The following is a 19,068-nucleotide window of genomic DNA, read 5'->3' as shown; positions in this document are numbered from 1 at the left end:
GCTGAAATCCAAGAACAGCTTTCAGTCACTGAACTTCCTCCCAGCAAGTCGTCTGTGATCATGTTTTGTAAGTAGCCTCTGCTGAAATCTAGAGGACATAGGTCTGAGTCACATATTTCTATCTGAGCAGAGAACACACTTGAAAACATGCCATTTCTTTGACATGAAAACATCTGAGATCCAAAGGAGGTTCGAAGGTTAGAAAGTGGAATGTAGGAGACCAGTATTCCAGTCCGACACAGATTCCAAGTCACTATTTCTCGGCCCGTTTCCCATATGTTCAGTGGGATTAGCAGTGCTTCATCTCACAAAGTCCTCATGTTTGTTGGTGGACAGCACAAGGACTTTGTATCAGACGTGGTGGCAATTTGGGGCCCTCCAGTCCTCAGTGACATGATTTTTGCAACAAGAGCCAACAATGGCTCTATGGGGCAGTCTTGAGGATGGGGGAGGGGGCTGAAGACGCATCTCTGCGTGCCAGAGTCACAAGCAGAAGAGGGTCAGCATCTAATACAAAATCTTCATATCAATCACCAACAAATGCCACTTTGTAACATGTAGCGAACCCCTTAAGCTGTCTGTGGCATGGCACGTATGAGATTTGTATTGTGGGGTTAAAGAGCCACCCAGTGTTTCCATTTCTGCAATGAAGGTATCTGAAAATAGCCATTAATCTCTAATGAGAGTCCTTAATCTCATTAACTGCTTGAGTCACCTCCTCACCTCTTCTTCCTTAGTTGTAAACTGGGATGTTCTCTTCTGCAGCTGGTCTTGCAGAGGGTTCTCTTTCGCCCTCTTGTGGTCCTTTGACAAGTCACACTGTTCATCTCTGGCAGGGCTGAGGACTCGACTGTTTATGGATATATCCTGGTCTATTTAAAAAAACCAGACAGAATTACATCCTTTCATTTCAGCATATCACACTGTAAGGCTGCAGTCAGACCTCAGGCTTAGCTCGGTCTGGCTGTGCCTCTAATGTATCCAGTGTTATTTGTCCCAGAGAGATTTGCTACCCTTATCCTGCCTCATTGTGTGCTCACTCCATGGTTGACCATTCAGATTACGGCTGCGTGGTAATCATAAAGTGGGCGGGCAGGTGGCATCCTTTTAAAAATTTGTTTTTTAAAAAAGTTTTAAATGTTTTCTGGGCATGCACAGAAGCACTTATTCAAAGCATCACTCCTTTTTGACAGCTCTGCGATCCTTCTGCCAAGTACTGTGATCACTAGTTCCTATACAACTGCATTTCTCCACCAGAAATCACTCCCTTTCCCACCAGATCTTATTCCCTTTCCCATTAATTTCATAGGGAAGTTTTCTGCTTTTCTCTCCCCATAGAGCTTTCCCACCAGGGCAATATTATGAAGTGGATTGGAGTAAAGTTCTGGGGGCAGCACCCTAGCCGCCAATATGGAAGCCTAAATCAGGACTATTTCCAGCACCATCCTACCCCCAAAAAATTGCAGAAAGGGTTGTTTTTCTTGAATTTGTCACTCTAAAACAGCCCCCCGTGGGCTCCAATCACAACAAATATTGCAGTGAAGAAGCACATAAGTCGTGATTCAAAACCCTTGTGCAAAGATCCAATGATGTGCACATCGCTGATTTTTTTAAAAAGGAGCAAAAACAGAAAGGAAGGTTCAGACTTCCCATATGGCTTGAAATTGCAATGGAAGGTTCAGACATCTGGAAATGCAGCGTGAAACCAGCTACATCTGTTAAAGAGCAGACTTTCCCCAGTGTCAAAAAAACACACAATCGGGAATGAGTGACAACAGAGGTGGGGGCAATGACTGTGGGATGGGATAGGGACGATGCTGTCTAATTGTGCATTTTAAATCTGGAAGGGTACAACAATGACATCAGATCAAACAGCTCATTTGATCGCAGCCGTAGACAGCTATCTCGCCTGACTACTGCATGAGTTAAATATGGCTGGGCCATCACAGCATCTAAGATACTCTGAATACATTAGCTATATTTTAAAATAATCATTTTTGTGTTTCAGAGAACATGAAACCACAGTTTAACCATGACTAGTTTGTGAAACTAGGATTCAGTTTGCTGATGATCAGTCAAATCTGGGTTTGCTTCAACAAATACTGGTTCTATCACCTTTGCTCTGAAGGCAGGAAGACAGTGACAGAGAACAATCTAGAATGTCTACATTTGTGTATCATGCAAAACCATAGTTAAGGTTGTCTTTAATAGTCCAGCTCCAAACCATGGCTTTAGATCCTGGTTTGATAGACCCTAATCATAGTTAGTAGACTGGCCTGCATTCTGACAATCACATTAAACACAGTTAAACTAAACCATGGTTTTGTGTGATGTCTCAGTTCAATGAGATCTAATCTGGTTTCTTCTGTCATCCCACTGAAGTTGTATAAATATACGCAGGGGTCTTTTCCTAGAAAAAGAGCTGCAGGAGCTCATTAACATACAGTATGCTAATGAGCTACTAGGCTATTAGCATAATAGCTCATTAGCATATGGAACGCCCCCTGACATCACTGGAAGTGATGTCAGAAGGGGAAGCAAAAGGGGGGAGGCATATTCAAAAGCCTCCCCTTCCCTTCCCCAGTGGGGGGGTGTGAAGCAAAGAGAGAAGGGGTTTAAAGTTTAAACTCCTTCTCACTAGAGTTGGGCCGCAGAAGGAGGAAAGATGGAAGGAAAGAGAGAGTGTGTAGAGAGAAGGAATGAAAGAGTGAAAGAGAAGGAAAGAAGGAAGGAAAGAGGGGAAAAAAGAGAAGGAAAGGAGGGAAAAAGAGCGAGAAGGGAAGAAGGAGGGAAAGGGAGGAAAAGGAGGGAAAGAAAGAGGGCAAAGAGATGGGGGGAAGGGGAAGGCTCCCCCCCCAATCAAGGCTCCGCCACCCCCCGCGGATCCCTCACTTACCCCAGGAGGCGGCAGGGGGCCTCTTCTGGCCTCCCAAGGCCGCAGTGCTCCGGCGCTGCCCCGGGGAGGCAGCAGGGGGCCGCAGTGCGGGGAGCTGGGGGCGGGGATTACTAACACTGCCTCTGGCGCGCTCCGGCCCCAAAAGACCCCTGAATATACGATGTGCCGTCTCTCAAGCTGTGATGTTGTAAGTTGCTTTTGGTTTACATTGGAGTGAAAAATGGGGTATAACTAAACAAGTAAAATATATCAAGGAAATCTTATAGGAAATCAGGTAAATTATCCATCTCACTACATCATCAGCAGATCACGAAACCCAGTTCTTAGCATCTCTGATTCCTTTTTCAGCCATGTAGTTCAGTAACTAATTAAGATGCAGGGGAACAAAGCAGTACAAATCCTTGTGAAACTACAGACCCTCCAAAGTTATGAGTGATTCTCTTAAGAAGGTCAATAAATAGATTCTGCTTCCATGCTCTTGGCTTACCTGACTGCACATGTGGATACCAAAGTGCATTGCTTTGCCTAGCAAGAATTATTTTGTTAGTTAGGTTAGCTGTTATTGCTTTTTTATCTTTTGCAACTATCTGAGATTATTTCTTACCTTTTATTAACCTAGGAGGTGATGCCGGTGGCCCATAATATCTGGGGCAAATTTAGTAGGGAGGCAGGAACAAAGGTGCCAGCCTCAGACATTGGCTGCGTTCAGATGGGCACTTCAATCAACTGTTGCCTCACCTCTAATTGAGCCAGATTATTTAGTGACAGAAAATCCTGATCAGACTCACCCCTTTTAGTGTGCTTCAAAGAACCTTTACATGATCAGATGGCAGCAGACAGGGTCAGCTTGTCAGCCATTTTTAAAAAAAGTTTGTCCTTGGAGCATGCCCACAAGCACTGATCAGCCTGCTGGGATATGTAGTTCATGGGGCTGTCGGACATTTTTTAAAAATTTGCCTTCTGAGCATGTGCACAAGCACTTGCTGAGACTGCTGGGATATGGAGTTCACTGCTGTCCTCCCTCTAATCTTTTCAATTTACCCCTTCCCCAAAGGACAGAAAAAAGTTGTCTTTCTTTGAGAGTTTGTAAAAAGAAAACAAAGTTTTGAGCAGCCTCTATGGGGAGGGTGAGTGTGTGTGAGAGAGAGAGGTTCATATATGCAGTTACACTCTCCTTACTAACTAGTAAAACAAAATGGCAGCTGGAAAACAAGAGACCAGTCAGACCTGCCTAACAGCTTGGGTGCGCAACAGAGTGATCACACAGCAGGAAATCCATTTTGGAACCAGCTCAGTTCAACTGGACCAGACTTTCTCAGGTATCAAAGAAACATGTGGGGGGGGGGGGGGGGACAGATGACTGAGGCGTGAACAGAACATTCTCTATGTTGCTATGCAGTATACTATCTGGGACTAGCCCTTCAGTAGGCTTAAAAACTTTTTATATGTGGACAAATCTCTATGTGGCGTTCTTGCCCATGTATACAAAGTATAGAGAATGTTCTGTTCATCTGCAAAACAGGATTCAAACACTTAATGGCTGCTGGTAATCACTTCTGATGTTTTCCATCGAAACGAAGTTGAAGCTGGACTCTTCGTAATTTGTTGATACTGTTGCACTGTAAACTGTTGGAAAACTGTTGACACTGTGAACTGTTGGTTTGTAATATTGTATGTCTTTTAAATGTATTTCCATTTGCACACTTGATGTGTTTACTATTTTAATACATATTTTTGGCATATGATAGTGACTTTCTCAATTTGTGTTTTGTTATTTCTATATACTGGGAGGTTTCTGCTGTGTTGTTCTTAGAGCTATTCTTTTGTGCATGACTACTTCTAAAAAAAAAAAATTAAATCATCAGTGCCACTGACACAAACATTGAAATAGTAATTTATTGTTTCAGAAATTTGTTCCAATGAATGAGGGTTTCAGCTTGAGCAGAAAGCCTAACATTCTAACCATTTGCGGTATATTCTGGCAGGCTTTTGCAGAACAGCAGAATTACTTCTTGCTTGATAGACAACTATATATGACTTGGATATTTCAGTTTGTGGCTCATATCTGAGTTCACATGCAAGGAAGGGAGAGGACAGGGAAGTTATTGGAGTGCCCGTTAGAGAATCCCAGAAGCTCAGAAGGCCTGTTATCAGGTAAGCTGACCTGCCTTTTGCATATCATCTTGCTGAGCCTTCAGTTCTCTGGACTAATTTTTTTGCTTGCATCTGCAAAATGAACAAGTCAGAACAGGTAACCGGGCTCAATAACTGAATGCAGCATTGGCTTCACTGCCCCATCACCACCACTAGACCTAGACCTTCGTAATTTATTCAAATGTTGATTTAGAAAATGCCCTACCCCCTTGGCTCTGCTGCAGCTTCCAGAAACCAACAGCTTTTCCTCATGCTACCTCCCCACATTCCTGGTACAGTAAAGAAAAGGGAACCTGGCAAATTGCACTGATCCATGATAATTTCCATTAGCCATGAGGACAGGGAGAGATTTGGCACACTGAACCACCCGGTGCATGTATTTGGAGGGTGGGGGAAGAGGTTAGATGCACGTTCCTTTAATAATGTCTTACTTCGTAAGAATCTGCCAAGATTGTTCTACTCTTGACAGGCAGCAGCTCCTCAGAGGCAGAAGACCTTTCCAGCCCTTTAACTTTAGTGTGTTAACTGGAGATGCTAGAAATAGAACATGCAAAGTATGTGCTCTACTTCTGAGTCATGGTCATTCCTTACTCCTGTCTTTTGAGCTCATTTGGGACTGCAAGTGCCTATCAAATTCTCTACAGGTGGTTGGAATACCTCCCTCTGTATGTGTGCAAAGTGCCAACAAGTCACAGCCAATTCATAGTGGCCCCACAGGGTTTTCAAGGGCAAGAGACATACAGAGGTGGTTTGCCATGGCCTGCCTCTACGTAGGAATCCTGAACTCCCTAGGTAGTCTCCCATCCAAGTACTAACCAGGGCCAATGCTGCTTAGCTTCCAAGCTCTGACAAGATCGGGCTAGCCTGGGCCACCCAAGTCATGGCAGGAATACCAGAGCAGAGCCATGTTTCTTCTTCTGGAAACCAGGTATCCACAAAGTTCAGCCGAGACATCTCTTGGTCCATTTTTTTCTGAGTAGTGTAAAACACTATGACTTTAGTTGAGTTCACATATTGTCCTTTGAAGCAGCTGGCTCATTGGCATGGATGTATGTATAATTTACACAAGAATATGTATGTATAATTTTCCACACAAGAATATTTTCCTACACAGATACCATCTTCATGTAGATGCAGGTAGCATGTCTGTCGTTACTGTGATTGTTTCCATACCAACTATTTTGTCTGCTACTGGAAAGTGTCGAACCCCCACACTTCTACACAGCCAGAAGGGTTCCCGTAGGGAATGTTTTGCCATAATGCACACATCTATGCACCTTCTGGCTTTTCTGTGATGTTTCCAAAACTTCCTTTATTATGATTGGTTTGGAAGGATTATACCAAAGCCAGGATAGCTGCCATGTGGACAGGAAAGTCCAGATCTTTCCTGGTTCCACCCATGACCTGGTGCCACTGGGGGGCTTTGGTTTTGTTTTTTTTGGTTTTTGTTAACTGGCAATTGCTCAATCACTATATTGTTTTAACAATCTATCCACTAGGTCCTCTAACAAAAGTCTTTAGCCAGCCCTTTCACTGTGCAATATAAGGGGAAAGGTGTATCTTTACCTTTTAAAAAGAATGCCAGGGATTCAGAGGACCTAGCAGATAGCTTATTACGATCCAGTGGTGATCTAAAAACCAAAAAGCCCACCAGTGATGCAAGGGGGCAGAGAGAACTAGCTGTTGCTGGGGACTGGGACAGGAAAAAATGTGAGGAAACACACCATATTGAAGCCCCATTGCTCCTGGTGGATGTAGCAGCAGGTGTGTGCGCATACGCACACACACACACAAGGAAACTGTTGTTGTGTAGAGAACCCCTAGGTGAGAAGTGCACAATCTGGTATATTTGTGGAGTACATACAGTTTGGCTACATGGAAATGATATCTGTGTACAAAAAAATCTTCTATGTATAGCAGTTCTAATGTAATTGTTTATTGGGTGGCCACCTGTTAGTAGTGGAATAAATTACCATCACTAGAAAATTGGCATTTGGGGATTCTTTCTCCTCCATGTATTGTTGCGGAGGACAGCAGCTATGAAGGCAGGAATGTAAAGTAATTGTCTCTGTACACCCATGTGACACCTTTATTGAATCCTGTTGCAAAGTATTGGACCACAAAGCATAATGTACAATTGCTGCTTTCACAGACATGTATGCTTATTGCCTGCTTTATTGGGCCACACTTCACTTACTGTGCAAATGTTTAATTGTTTCCTCCAATGCTAGCTTCTGTCTTTCTTCAATTTTCAACCTGCCTGAAAGCAAAAGAAACTTCTTTAGCAATTTCAAGCAGGGCTTTTCTTCTCCTTGATCTACCATATTTTGCATAAGTTGCTATCTTGAGTCCCCTATGCAGCCTATAGAAATCAAATAAACAACTCTGCATTGTGATTTCAGCTCTGCGACTTTAAATTCACATACATTTTCTTTGACTGAATCCAGACGAATCAGCACTGCCTTGAACTGATGAGGAAAACAGGCTGGCACATTATGCAAAATGTTCCCTGCCCGAAAGAGCTTATGGCACAAAGAGAAAGAGGACCTACAATTGCTGAGGTTATACTTTTCCTTACTAAGCACTCCTGTGTTTTTGAGGAAATAATTTAATCTTGACTTGATTAAGATCCAAATGTACAGGATCTATGCAGGATAGGTCCATATACACAGATAAAATTACTTGTTTGAAAGCACTTCCATCCCTGCAGCTGGAATCCTAACATGTCAGAGAAAAGACTTCTCAGTTATTTAAATTATCATTGTTCATGGACATTTTGACAAGGGGGCTCTTTCAAATGACTGGGACTGGGACAGGAAAAAATGTGAGGAAACACACCATATTGAAGCCCCATTGCTACTGGTGGATGTAGCAGCAGGTGTGTGCGCATACGCACACGCACACACACACACACACACAAGGAAACTGTTGTTGTGTAGAGAACCCCTAGGTGAGAAGTGCACAATCTGGTATATTTGTGGAGTACATACCATGTGTATATACCAGGTACAGTCTCAGAATTCTTGTGGCCCCGGTCAAACGGCCAGATAACGCGGGGTGTGTGTGTGTGTGTGGCTGTTCGCCCCGGAGCAAAATAAAGTGCGATAGCCCGATCACATAGTCCCCTGAGTCTCTGTGCTTCAGCTTCGGCAATGCTGCAGCATGGCAAAGAAGCGGCGTGACGTGATCACACAAGCGTTTCGCGTTTGTGTGCATGTGCAGTTCCGCAGTGCAGCACTGCTTTCAGTTTCGTGTTTGTGTGCATGCGCTTACGAAAAACATCCAGTTTGCGACAGAACGTGTATGGGCGCTGGATGCCACAAGATACTAGTGCTCCCGTGATCAGATGTCTGCCTGTGCCGTGCGTTTTCCGGATACTAGTGCACTTTCCTTGGTACTTTTTAACTCCGCATCTTCGGCGGGACGCCACAGGTGCACTACGCTTCTCAGATGTTGCGGTGTGATTGCACTTCGAAAATCCTCCCGACATTCGTGCCTTTTGCGTGGCAAATTCTCCATGTGACCAGGGCCTTTATTGCATACAGGTATCCTGCCTGTCTTCTCTGAAATCAAGTACCATAGATGAGATTCCCAAGAGGTCACGTATTCAGACACTGACCAGACCCATATTTGCTTAGTTTCAGTACTGTGACAACATCATAGCATTTGGAAGGAGCTCAGTGGCAGAGGGTCTGCTTGGCATGCAGAAGGTCCCAGGTTCAATTCCCAGCATCTCCAGTTAAAAGGATCCAATAGTAGGTGATGTGAAATACCTCCACCTGAGACCCTGGAGAGCTGCTGCTAATCTACATAGACAATACTGACTGTGATGGACCAATGGCCTCATCCAGTATAAGGCAGCATCATGTTTGATGACACTCCTTCAGATCATGCCCTTGGACTAAAGGGAAAGATTATCATGTACTTCTTACCCCCAACATTTAAATCAGCTCTTAATCCAGACTGCAGAATTGACCAAGGTTAACGGATGCCACTACTATTGGAAACAGGCTTACATCCAAGCTTATTTTAAAAACTGTGTATGCTGTCCTTGTCAAAGACCTTCAAAGCCAAGTCCCCCGCTTCCTCTACACATTTCTTACCTTCCATTGCACTAACATGCTCCGCTGTGAGCCTGCTGTCTTCTTGTAAGGCATCAATCTCAGAGCTGAGAGCGACACGTTCGCTCTCCAAGTTCTGCAGGGCTTGGTGCAGCTGAGCGTTTTGAGCGTCTGACCACTGCAGGTAGGAAACAGCCACAACAACAATGTACTGGTAGGCAAAGCAATAACTGCAATGAGAGCCAGGAGGGTTCCCATAAAGAATGTATGACCACAATGCATGCATCAAAAAACAGAACAAAGCAGCCCATTCCTTTATTAGGAATGGCTCTGCTTAACATTTTAGCAGACGAAAAATGATAGCTGACACATTCTCTTCCCTGTGAATGGTGATGAATGGGTAATGCTGAAAGACAATGGTCTGCTCTTCTTTCTAGATATTTTACATAGATGGAATTATTTTATCAAAAACAACTTTCTAAAGTAACTTTGCAACAGAAAGATATACTGTTTGGGGAAAACTGCAAGATTGGTGCAAATAATGTGCTGTATTAATTTCAATCACTGTGCCTTTGGTCAGTTGTTTCTTGTATTTTATTTTCCTTTTTTAATTTTTATTTATTAATTCCATTTGTATCCCGCCAGTTGGTACAAGGTACCATAAAATCCACATAAAAACATTTAAAACATTTTAAAACAATCGAATAATCATAAAGTGCTAGTAATAATAATCATTCCATCATTAATTGAGATGGCATGCTATATGATGTAACAGCAGACAATTTCCGACTCAGTGATTTTCTGGCGTTGCACGATGGTATGGCTCAATCTCAAAGCTGAGGCCGGCCCATAACCAGAGATGTTGGTGGTAGTGGTGAGGGCGGCTCCTAAATGAAGGCCTGGTGGAAGAGCTCCGTCTTACAGGCCCTGTGGAACTGTAGAAGATCCTGCAGGACCCTGAACTCTTCCAGGAGCTCATTCCACCGGTATGTAGAAAAGGAAATGGATCAAAACATATTTGTAGGAAACTTAGCAATGCTTGTGCTTGAAAAAGAACTGATGTTTTTCAGTTTCCTCTATTGTTGCTTTTACACAGGATTTTTCATGGAACACAGGAGGCCCCAGATTCAAACAGGAGTTTTCACATGATGTTGAGTTCACTGTGGGCACAACTCCTGGCCCTCTCTCCTTTGATCTGGCACAAAGGAGGAACTGAGAGGTAGCTGTAGGTGGATGGTCCATCTGCAGCCAATACAGGGAGGGCAACAGAGCTAAGCTCCACATTCAAAATGGCAGCGCTAGTTAAGCTCTGCATTTTCACCCTCCCTTTGACCCCTTAAAGGGAAAAGGGGGAGTTGCTGGACCGGGGGGAGGGGACAATGCAGTCTCTGTTGTATCTGAGCTTGTGTGCAGATATTATGGAGGAAAAGGGGGATGGATGAGAGTTGGCAGCAATAAGTGCCTTGGGAATGAGGCATATTTTTCCACCTGATCCCATGCCACTTGCTGCCGCTGCCACAGAGTGGGTACATCTTTGCACCCCCCATGCAGAAACAGCCTAAAATACAAACTGTTATACAGAAGTTTCTGAACATACTGCACTCACTGCTATGTTTGCTCAGGGCCAAACTGTATGCTATGTCTGCTGTGAGTCACATTGGTGTTTCCCAACCCATTTTACAGACAAATGTCACCTCTGGGAAGTAATGTTCCCAAGCCCTCTGCTTGGGAGTATGGTGTGGTGGGAGGAGGAGTCTTTGTGTGCTACAGCTGTGTCATGGAAGAGAAGTATCTAGGATACGATGATGAGATAAACACCACTGTTCTCAGTACATCAACATCAGATGGACATGTGTTTAGTCACTCTCCTGGTGATTCTGTGATACTAGCGATTATTACTCCAATTTTTAGGTGAGTCTTTCAAAGCTGATGGTCTGGTGTAAAAAGTGTGACTGGATTACAGCTTCACAAAAAGTCTCACAAGTTACCTGCAGGTTGTTCTCCAAGACATGAAGCTTGTTTTCTAGTTCAACGTGCTTGTCAGCTAGTTGGCTCCAATCATTTTTTATTGTGTTGTAGTGTTCTTTCCAGAGGCTGCAGTCTTCCTCTGCAACAGCTAATGCTCTCTAGGAGGAACAAGAGAAGTGAGAGTTAGCAATAATGCCTTTTGGACACACACAATCCTGCAAGCAACAAAAAGAAAGAGATTAGATGGGAGTCCATAGTGGATGCAATGATTTTCCTGTTAGGCCTAAACCATGATGGAAACTCAAGAAAGAATAGCAGAAAAAACTGCTTATTGCACACTTCAATGGCACCATTTCCTCTTCCTTTAACCAATACACATTTTATTTCTTTCTGTCTCTATATATGTTCAGTTAAGCCAAAGAAATTGGCTGGACTTTGGGATCAACAAAGGCATCACCTGTAAAAAGCTTTTACAAAGAGCGCATGACTTTCAGAAATACTTTCTGGCACTCTCTGGAACAACAGAGGATTAATCAATTTCCCTGTGACAAAGCAGCAAGAGAGGCCATTTTCCCCTGAGGGACAGCAGTGTGCCCTAAAAAGTACATCCATGGTATCTTGTTTCACTAAGAAATTTTCTCTACTGTCTTTCTATATGGTGCCATCTGGTGGAAAGATAAAGGAAGGAGACTTCTAGTCTTATGTACCATGTGCTTTTCAGTCCTTCCCTTGTCGGTAGTGTGCATATGTGAAAAACAAAAAGGCAGTTCTAAATAAACAGTATCAGGCTCCCAAGATGTTAAAAATGCAGATATTTTTAAAGTGTTTGTACTTGATTACTGAACTAATTGATGGCCATAACCAGTGTTCCCTCTAAGCTGAGTTAGTGTGAGCTAGCTCACCATTTTTTAGCCTCCGGCTCACAGATTTTGGTCTCAGCTCAAGAAGGAGGGCTCCAGAGCAAACTAATGTAGGCAGCAGCCAAACTGGCCGCTCACAACGTTAATGCCAGGAGCTCGCAAGGTAGAATATTTGCTCACAGGACTCCACAGCTTAGAGGGAACATTGGCCATAACCTTGTGTGCAGTTTTGGTCTCCAGGCTCTGTTTGGCCATGCCCCAACTGCACTATAGCAGGTACGGGTTTGGTCCAACAGTTTCAGCTTAAGGACCAGAGTGCTATCCATCCCACTTGCACTGAGCGAAGGATGGTGTATTTGCATGTGTATAAGTATATATGCATGCAAGTGAAAAGGGATAGTCTCATTGCAACAGAATAGCTCTTCCGCTGCTAGCAACTCCTATGCTGTACTATCTGAAAGAGGCTGTTGTAGACAATTTACAATGTAGGCCATAAAATAAGTGCAAAAGATACCAGTCACAGTGCATCTATAAAATGTTATTGCTATAAATGGTTGCTTGGTTGTGCAATCAATTAATTAATTACTCTCATATAAAGAGTTTCCCCCCTCTATTGTGTAAGGCTATTCACTGCTGGCAGCATGAATAACAACAACAACAACAGGCACTTGAAGAAAGAAATGGAAGGACTCATTCTAGCTGCACTCAGAAAAAATAGTATGAAAGACAAGATTCAGAAGACCCATGATAACAGTAAATGTCAACTTTGCAAGACAAAGGATGAAACAGTCAACCACATGGTCAGTTCCTGCAGTAAATTGCTCAAACTGACTCTAAAGAACATCACGATAGCATTGCAGCTATGTTGCATTGGTATCTTTGCAAGAAGTATAGCTTACCATCAGCCAGAAATTCATAGAAGCACAAACCAGACAAGATCATGAAGAATGATCTTTGGGACTTCTGATTACAAACAGATAAACACCTGGAGCATCACATCCCTGATCTGAAGAAGTGCACATGCACACGAAAGCTGACGCCTTGAATAAAACTTTGTTGGTCTTAAAGGTGCCCCTGGACTCAAATGTTATTCTACTGCTTCAGACCAACATGGCTACCTACTTGAACCCAACATAATCGTAGGAAAAAATGAGACCTACAATTTGGGTCATTGACAGTGCAATCCCAGGAGACAGCAGAATAGAAAAAAAAGAACAAGATAACATTATGAAATGCCAAGACCCTACAAGTAGAATTAGAGGGCCTCTGGGAAAAGAAGGTTACCAATCACACCAGAAGTCACTGAAGCCCTTGGAGCAGTGCCCAGAAGTCTCAAGAAATACCTGGACATTCTGGGCATTGAACAGATAACACCGGCTCCGCTCTAGAAGACAGTGTGCTTGGAACAGCAAGAATCCTGGGAAGATACATCTGCAATTTCCAAGAACTTGGCTAGATCTCCAATTGCAGAACACCACCTACCAGTCAAATTATCTGACTGTGACAATTCATCATCACCATCTATTTATTTTTATTTTATTTATTTACCTTCAATTTCTATCCCGCCTTGCCGGTGCAAACTAGGTTTGGGAACGAGAGGGACTGCCTTGTCCAGGACCACTAAGTTATTTCATAGCAGAGGTGAAATTCAAAATAAACTTCCTGATTTATAACTCAGTCTGTTAGGGCTCAGATATGCATGATGTTGGGAGTTCTGTAGACAGACCTCCCAGGAGTTTTTAAAATTCCATTTTAAGGCATGCAGGGCTCTGACAGATCAGGAGAATTGCACCAATCAGACTTGACAGAAAAGACTCATATATTGAATGGCTTCTTTAAATGGTCATTTGCGGCCCCAGGTGGCTGCTGTGAAGACTGGGGAAGGGTTGCTGGGGAAGTGGGTGGAGGAGGAAATTGGATTTTTTACCCCACCTTTCACTACCCAAAGGAATCTCAGAGCAGCTTACAATCCCTTTCCTTTCCCCATAACAGGCACCCTGTGAGGTAGGTGGGGCTGAGAGAGCTTTCTTGAGAACTGCCCTTGAGAGAACAGCTCTGAGAGAACTTATGACTCACCCAAGATCACACCAGCAGCTGCATGTGGAGGAATGGGGAATCAAACCTGGTTCTCCCAGATTAGAGTCTGAACTCTTAACCACTACACCAAACGGGCTTAACCTTTTCTTGCTCTGCTTCTCCCACACTTTCAATTGACTCTCCAATTGGACAACTAACTCTTGCAGGAAATCAGGCAGATTCCTGCCACAAGATGGAGTGATAAGATTAGGGATGGGCATGAACCTAAAAAATCCAGTTTGGTTTGGGTTTAGGGAGGCTCCCAAATTGAACCCTGAACAGAACCGAGCCCCCAAACCCCCCACCTGAACCAAGCCAGTCTAGTGAGTTTGGTTTCCCCTTTCTCCCAGCTGTGGCTTACCACAAACAGGAGAAAGGAGGGGGATTGCCTGAAAAGGCTTAAATGATTAGCAGCCATTTAACCTGTCCGTTTGCTTCTCCCCACTCTGAAGCAAGGGGGAGCAAAACTGACAGGTTTAATGGCTCAGTGCCACTTAAACCTAACAGCAGGATGGGTGCCCTAACCTAACAGGTCAGCTGAAGTCCCATGCCGCTCAGCTATTAGTTTTAAATGGCTCGAACAGCTGAATTGAACCAGACAAAAATCCAGTAAATGTTCATGGAAGGTGCCTTCCCTGAACAACAGTTTGGGGACTCTAAACTGGCCCAAGTTTGTGTCGAAGTTTGGCTTGTGAGCCAGTTCATGCCCATCCCTACATAAGATACTTTGGAAGCACACCTGTCACATTACTTGGGAGTTTTAGCTTTGATTCTGAGGGCTGCTTAACAAAAACCAAGCTTCCAATATGGAAGACCCTAACTTCCCGGGTAGCACAGTATGCAAATTCTGTTCAGAAAAAGCCATGCCAGGCTGCCATTCTGTGCCTACCTGGGCATTTTGGAGTTGTCTTTCTGCTTGCAGTTTCTCCTCAAGTAATTTCTGAAGAGAGTCTTTTACTTTTTGCTCATAGTTCTGCTTCTGGGCCTCCATCTCCAGCAGAATTTTCTTCAAACCTCGTTTTGAGAAAGTCTAAAGAAAAAGACCAAGAGCTAAAGAAAACTTCCTGGCTTAAAGAGACAGGAATATATTAGAGCCAACCAAACCTATGGCTCACCAAGGTAAACATTCTATTTTGAATGTTGAAATGACACTATCTATCTTGAAATGACACTCAGGGGTCATTTCCTGCAGGAGCACACAGGAGCGGAGCTCCAGCAGTAAAGAGCCCAGGGGGCGGGCACATGCAACAAGCCCCACCCCCTGCTCCCAGCAGCCCCAGGCCACGAGGAGCAAGAAACCTCTTTCTTTTCTTTCTTTCTTTCTTTCTTTCTTTCTTTCTTTCTTTCTTTCTTTCTTTCTTTCTTTCTTTCTTTCTTTCTTTCCTCCCTTCCCTCTTTCTTTCCTTCTCTTTCTTTCCATCCCTCTTTCCTTCTCTTTTTCCCCTCCTTCCTGCACAGATCTGCATGTGTCCCCCCTCCCCCCAGCTAGCAATCCAAAACAGTCCAGTGGCACCTTTAAGGCCAAGGTTTATTCAGGTACAAGCTCTCCCTCCTCTGCTAGGGCAAATCTGCGCGTCCCCCCCCCCATAGTTAGCAATCCAAAAGTCCAGTGGAGCCTGAGCAGTGGGTTTTGCCTTCTGACACACTTCCGGTGATGTCAGGAGGTGTGGCATATGAAAATAAGTTATGCTAATGAGTTATGCTAATGAGCTCCTGCACCTCTTTTTCTATGAAATGACCTCTGGTGACACTGCATTCAATTTGAGTTGCTCCATAATTCTTGTTAACGGCAGATTATAGCTGAGCTCGTCTGTAGCATGCAGAACAGCAGCCTTTTTGAAATACTGAGTTTAAATTTACTATAAAACAGACTAGGAATGGCCAAACAGGGACCCATCACAAGCCAATATCAACCTCCATATCAGTGTTATCTGGCCCATGAATTATGTCCCTATCAAAATGCTAACTCAAGTGCAGTAAAATAATTGCTGATAGTTTTACAAGGCTTCACCATGTTTACTTCCCATAAGTATTTTATTACTATCTTATGTGAATTCTAGAAAGAGAAGGCACCACTGTTTCATGTATGATCTTTTACATCTGAACATATGTGCTCCATGTCTATAAAGTAGTACATCTCAGTGATTCCACAAATGTTAGAGAACCTAAACATCCATGGAAGAGCTCAATAGATCAAGTCTTGGCATTAGTATCTGGAGAACAGAGCAGCTCCCAAGAATATAGAAGCTGCCCATCCCTAATGTAGGAACCAAAACTACTGAAACAGGTGTTACCATTTTAGTCAAGACATTACCTGGGTAGAAGTTTGCAGCTGATACTCCAACACACTCACTCTACTCTTGAGTTTGTCTTCATTTATCTGACCCTATCAGAAAAAAAAATATGGTCAGAAATTTCAAATAATCAGACTGCAACAATTTGTTAAAAGTAACAAATAAAAAGACCCACTGATACTCTGGTTTGGTTCACTTAACTTATATTTTCTGTAGCCCCTCCCCCAAATGAAAGGCTGCAATCCAGCCAAAGAGAAGCATTTCTAAATTCCATCAATTTCAGTGATATGTAATTAAGCACGCTGATTTCAGTGGCAATTAAAACAACTGAACGTTAGTTGAATCCTGCTAAACTGTGCTTCTTGTAGGTGGAGATGATTGTAGGGTTGCCGGGTCTGGATTGGAAAATACCTGGAGACTTTGGTGGTGGATCCATGAGAGGGCAAGGTTTGGGGAGGGGAGGGGCCTCAGCATGGTACAATGTCATAATGTCCATCCTTCAAAGCAGCCATTTTCTCCAGGGGAGCTGATCTCTGTCAGATGGAGTTCAGCTGTAAAGTGGGAGATCTCCAGGCCCTACCTGGAGACTGGCAACCCTATGATGATTGACTGCATAAAGCAAGGGAGTTTTCTAAAATATCATTGTAGATACGAGTAGTGAGAGAAGAGTGGAGACCACCCTAGGATGACATCCAATAGCTATTCAGCCTGTCTTTTGGACGTCAAGCAATTAAAACAAAGAGCTACAGCTGAATAAAAGGACCCTGGTGAAGTAGGTCTGGTAGCTGGCACTGATGCTTGCCAGAGATCACGGATCTCCCCACAGAGGGCTTTCCATTTTGATAGGCTGGCTAGTGCCATTATGATAATTACTTTACGGCGGAAGATCCCTGAACAAACCTCATGAGGAAGCTTTCAGCCATAAGATTATCTGATCCTAGAAGGTCAGTAGAAACATCTGGGATGGTATGGAGTGCAGATTGGCCATGGTGTTTTGTTGCTTTGATGTGCCGGGACCTGGCCTGAATCAGAGATTGGGGGAGGAATACAGGTGCTCTTTATGGTATGACAGAGCACAGGAAATATAGTAATCCAGGCTGTGGCCTTCCTAAGGTTGCCAAGTCCTCCCTTACCACCAGTGGGGGGTAGCTTCCGGGCCCATCACCATAGCAAGAATGACTAAAGTGCCAGGAAGAATGGAAGTGTCAGTTTTTGGCATCTGCTAGTTTGCTGAAGAGTGGGGAATTTCAGACAGGCGCTATCTCCCCGGTTGAGAATCGGTTCCCTACCGGGATCTGACTGCCATTTCACACACAAAAGTCTCTTCCGTATAGGAACCGGGAGGGAAGCGATTTACCTGTCAACCGCTTCCAAGGAATCTTCCGTTCCCTCTCCCGGTTCCGATACGCTTCTTTCCCGCCTTTTTTCGGCCGCGCGGGCTTTTTTTTTTTATATAAATAAAGGCTTTATTTACTCTCCTAAAAAGGTGTTAGATCCCAAATCAGGAGAATAGATCCACGTTCAAAAGAAGAAGGATTTATTTCCAAAGCATGGTTGATCACGAACATACAGAGATTGTTAAGAATAACTACAATACCCAGGGAAGGTGTATTAAAAGGAAAATCAAACCAGGTTTAAACCAATGAACATATTTCCCTCGTCAGGTTCACAGATTAGAAAAGGCGCGAAGCGGGCTGAGAACAGCAACGGCCAATTCCATAAACACAGGTTGAGTTCACACGGGAAACCTAAACAAGCCAGAGCTTCAAGACATAACACCACATCACACCAGCTGGAGACCTTGGCAGTTACAGAGGCACTACATGAACAGGATAAGGCTTTGGGAGACAGGGAGGGGGATGGGACATGTCCCAGGGAAATGGCAGCTCGCTGACACCCTGTGGTTTACACAGCGGGGGTCCCCCCCCCGTGGGCAGAGCGAGTGCAGCGTTTCCTCTGAAATTATGGAATAGGAAGAGCCAGTGTCTATTTCCATGCTGCAGGGGGACCCCTCTATAAGCACCGTCACGTGCACCTTATTTGGGCTATCGGAGGGCAAGTTACATAACTGGTGCTGCTGCTGGTGAGCTGAGAGGGTATGCAGGTCCGTGTGTTGATCCGAGGTCTGGTGGGTCGAAGTCTTCTGTGGTGGTCGTCGAGAGCGGAAGACCCTGATGATGTGGCCAGGCTTGTTGCAGGAGCGGCAGATGGTATCCCGGAACCGGCAACCACGGCATTAATGCGCTTCCCCACAGCTGGCGCATTGGGGCGGTGCCGAGGGGGCTTTGGCCGATTGTGCTCCCCCGGGGCGATGCTTCTGGGAGGGACGGCGGCGGACCTGGAGCACTTCATTGTTCTCGGAGTCGTCCGACTCAAGCGTTGCTTGAGTGTGATGGACCGCCCGCAGCGGTCTTGGTGCGCCTTCTCGTAGGCCGCTGCCTCCCTGAGTGCCTTGTCTAGGTCCAAGTCGTCCTGGCTAACCAGTTTCCTCCCGAGTTTGGGTTCCCGGAGACCCAAAGGAACTAGTTTAGCAAGGTGCCTGCCAGGTGGGGAAATGAACTTGGACTCGTCCGGCCCCTGGACCCGTGTAAAAAAGTTCATGCGCTCAGCAAACTTTGTGGGCTTTGGTGAAATGTGGTCGGTCAGTGCTTTCACTGCACCACATAGGACTCGTACTTGGTCTGCTTAGGCGCAATGAGGTCCTTAAGCAGCAAGACGGTGTCTATGCCACAGGACCGGAGGAGATGGGCTTTTTTCTT

At 44.4% G+C, this 19,068-nt stretch overlaps 1 protein-coding gene across 1 annotated transcript in view; it reads right to left on the bottom strand.

Moving 5' to 3' along the window:
* Positions 1-19,068, bottom strand: part of TRAF3IP3 (TRAF3 interacting protein 3) — a 31,663-nt gene that overhangs the window by 2,483 nt on the left and 10,112 nt on the right. The window contains exons 2-7 of the mRNA XM_015429585.1: positions 16,330-16,401; positions 14,905-15,045; positions 11,100-11,237; positions 9,154-9,289; positions 7,248-7,310; positions 724-872 (exon numbers count right to left, since the gene is read on the bottom strand). Coding sequence (XP_015285071.1) covers positions 724-872; positions 7,248-7,310; positions 9,154-9,289; positions 11,100-11,237; positions 14,905-15,045; positions 16,330-16,401 — 699 coding nt within the window. The remainder of the gene's footprint in view (positions 1-723; positions 873-7,247; positions 7,311-9,153; positions 9,290-11,099; positions 11,238-14,904; positions 15,046-16,329; positions 16,402-19,068) is intronic.

This window comes from Gekko japonicus, unplaced genomic scaffold (genome assembly GCF_001447785.1).
Source record: "Gekko japonicus isolate JY-2015 unplaced genomic scaffold, Gekko_japonicus_V1.1 scaffold888, whole genome shotgun sequence".
NCBI lineage: Eukaryota > Metazoa > Chordata > Lepidosauria > Squamata > Gekkonidae > Gekko > Gekko japonicus.
Note: the sequence above shows the minus strand (reverse complement) of the source record. Positions and strands in the feature narration are given on the sequence as shown.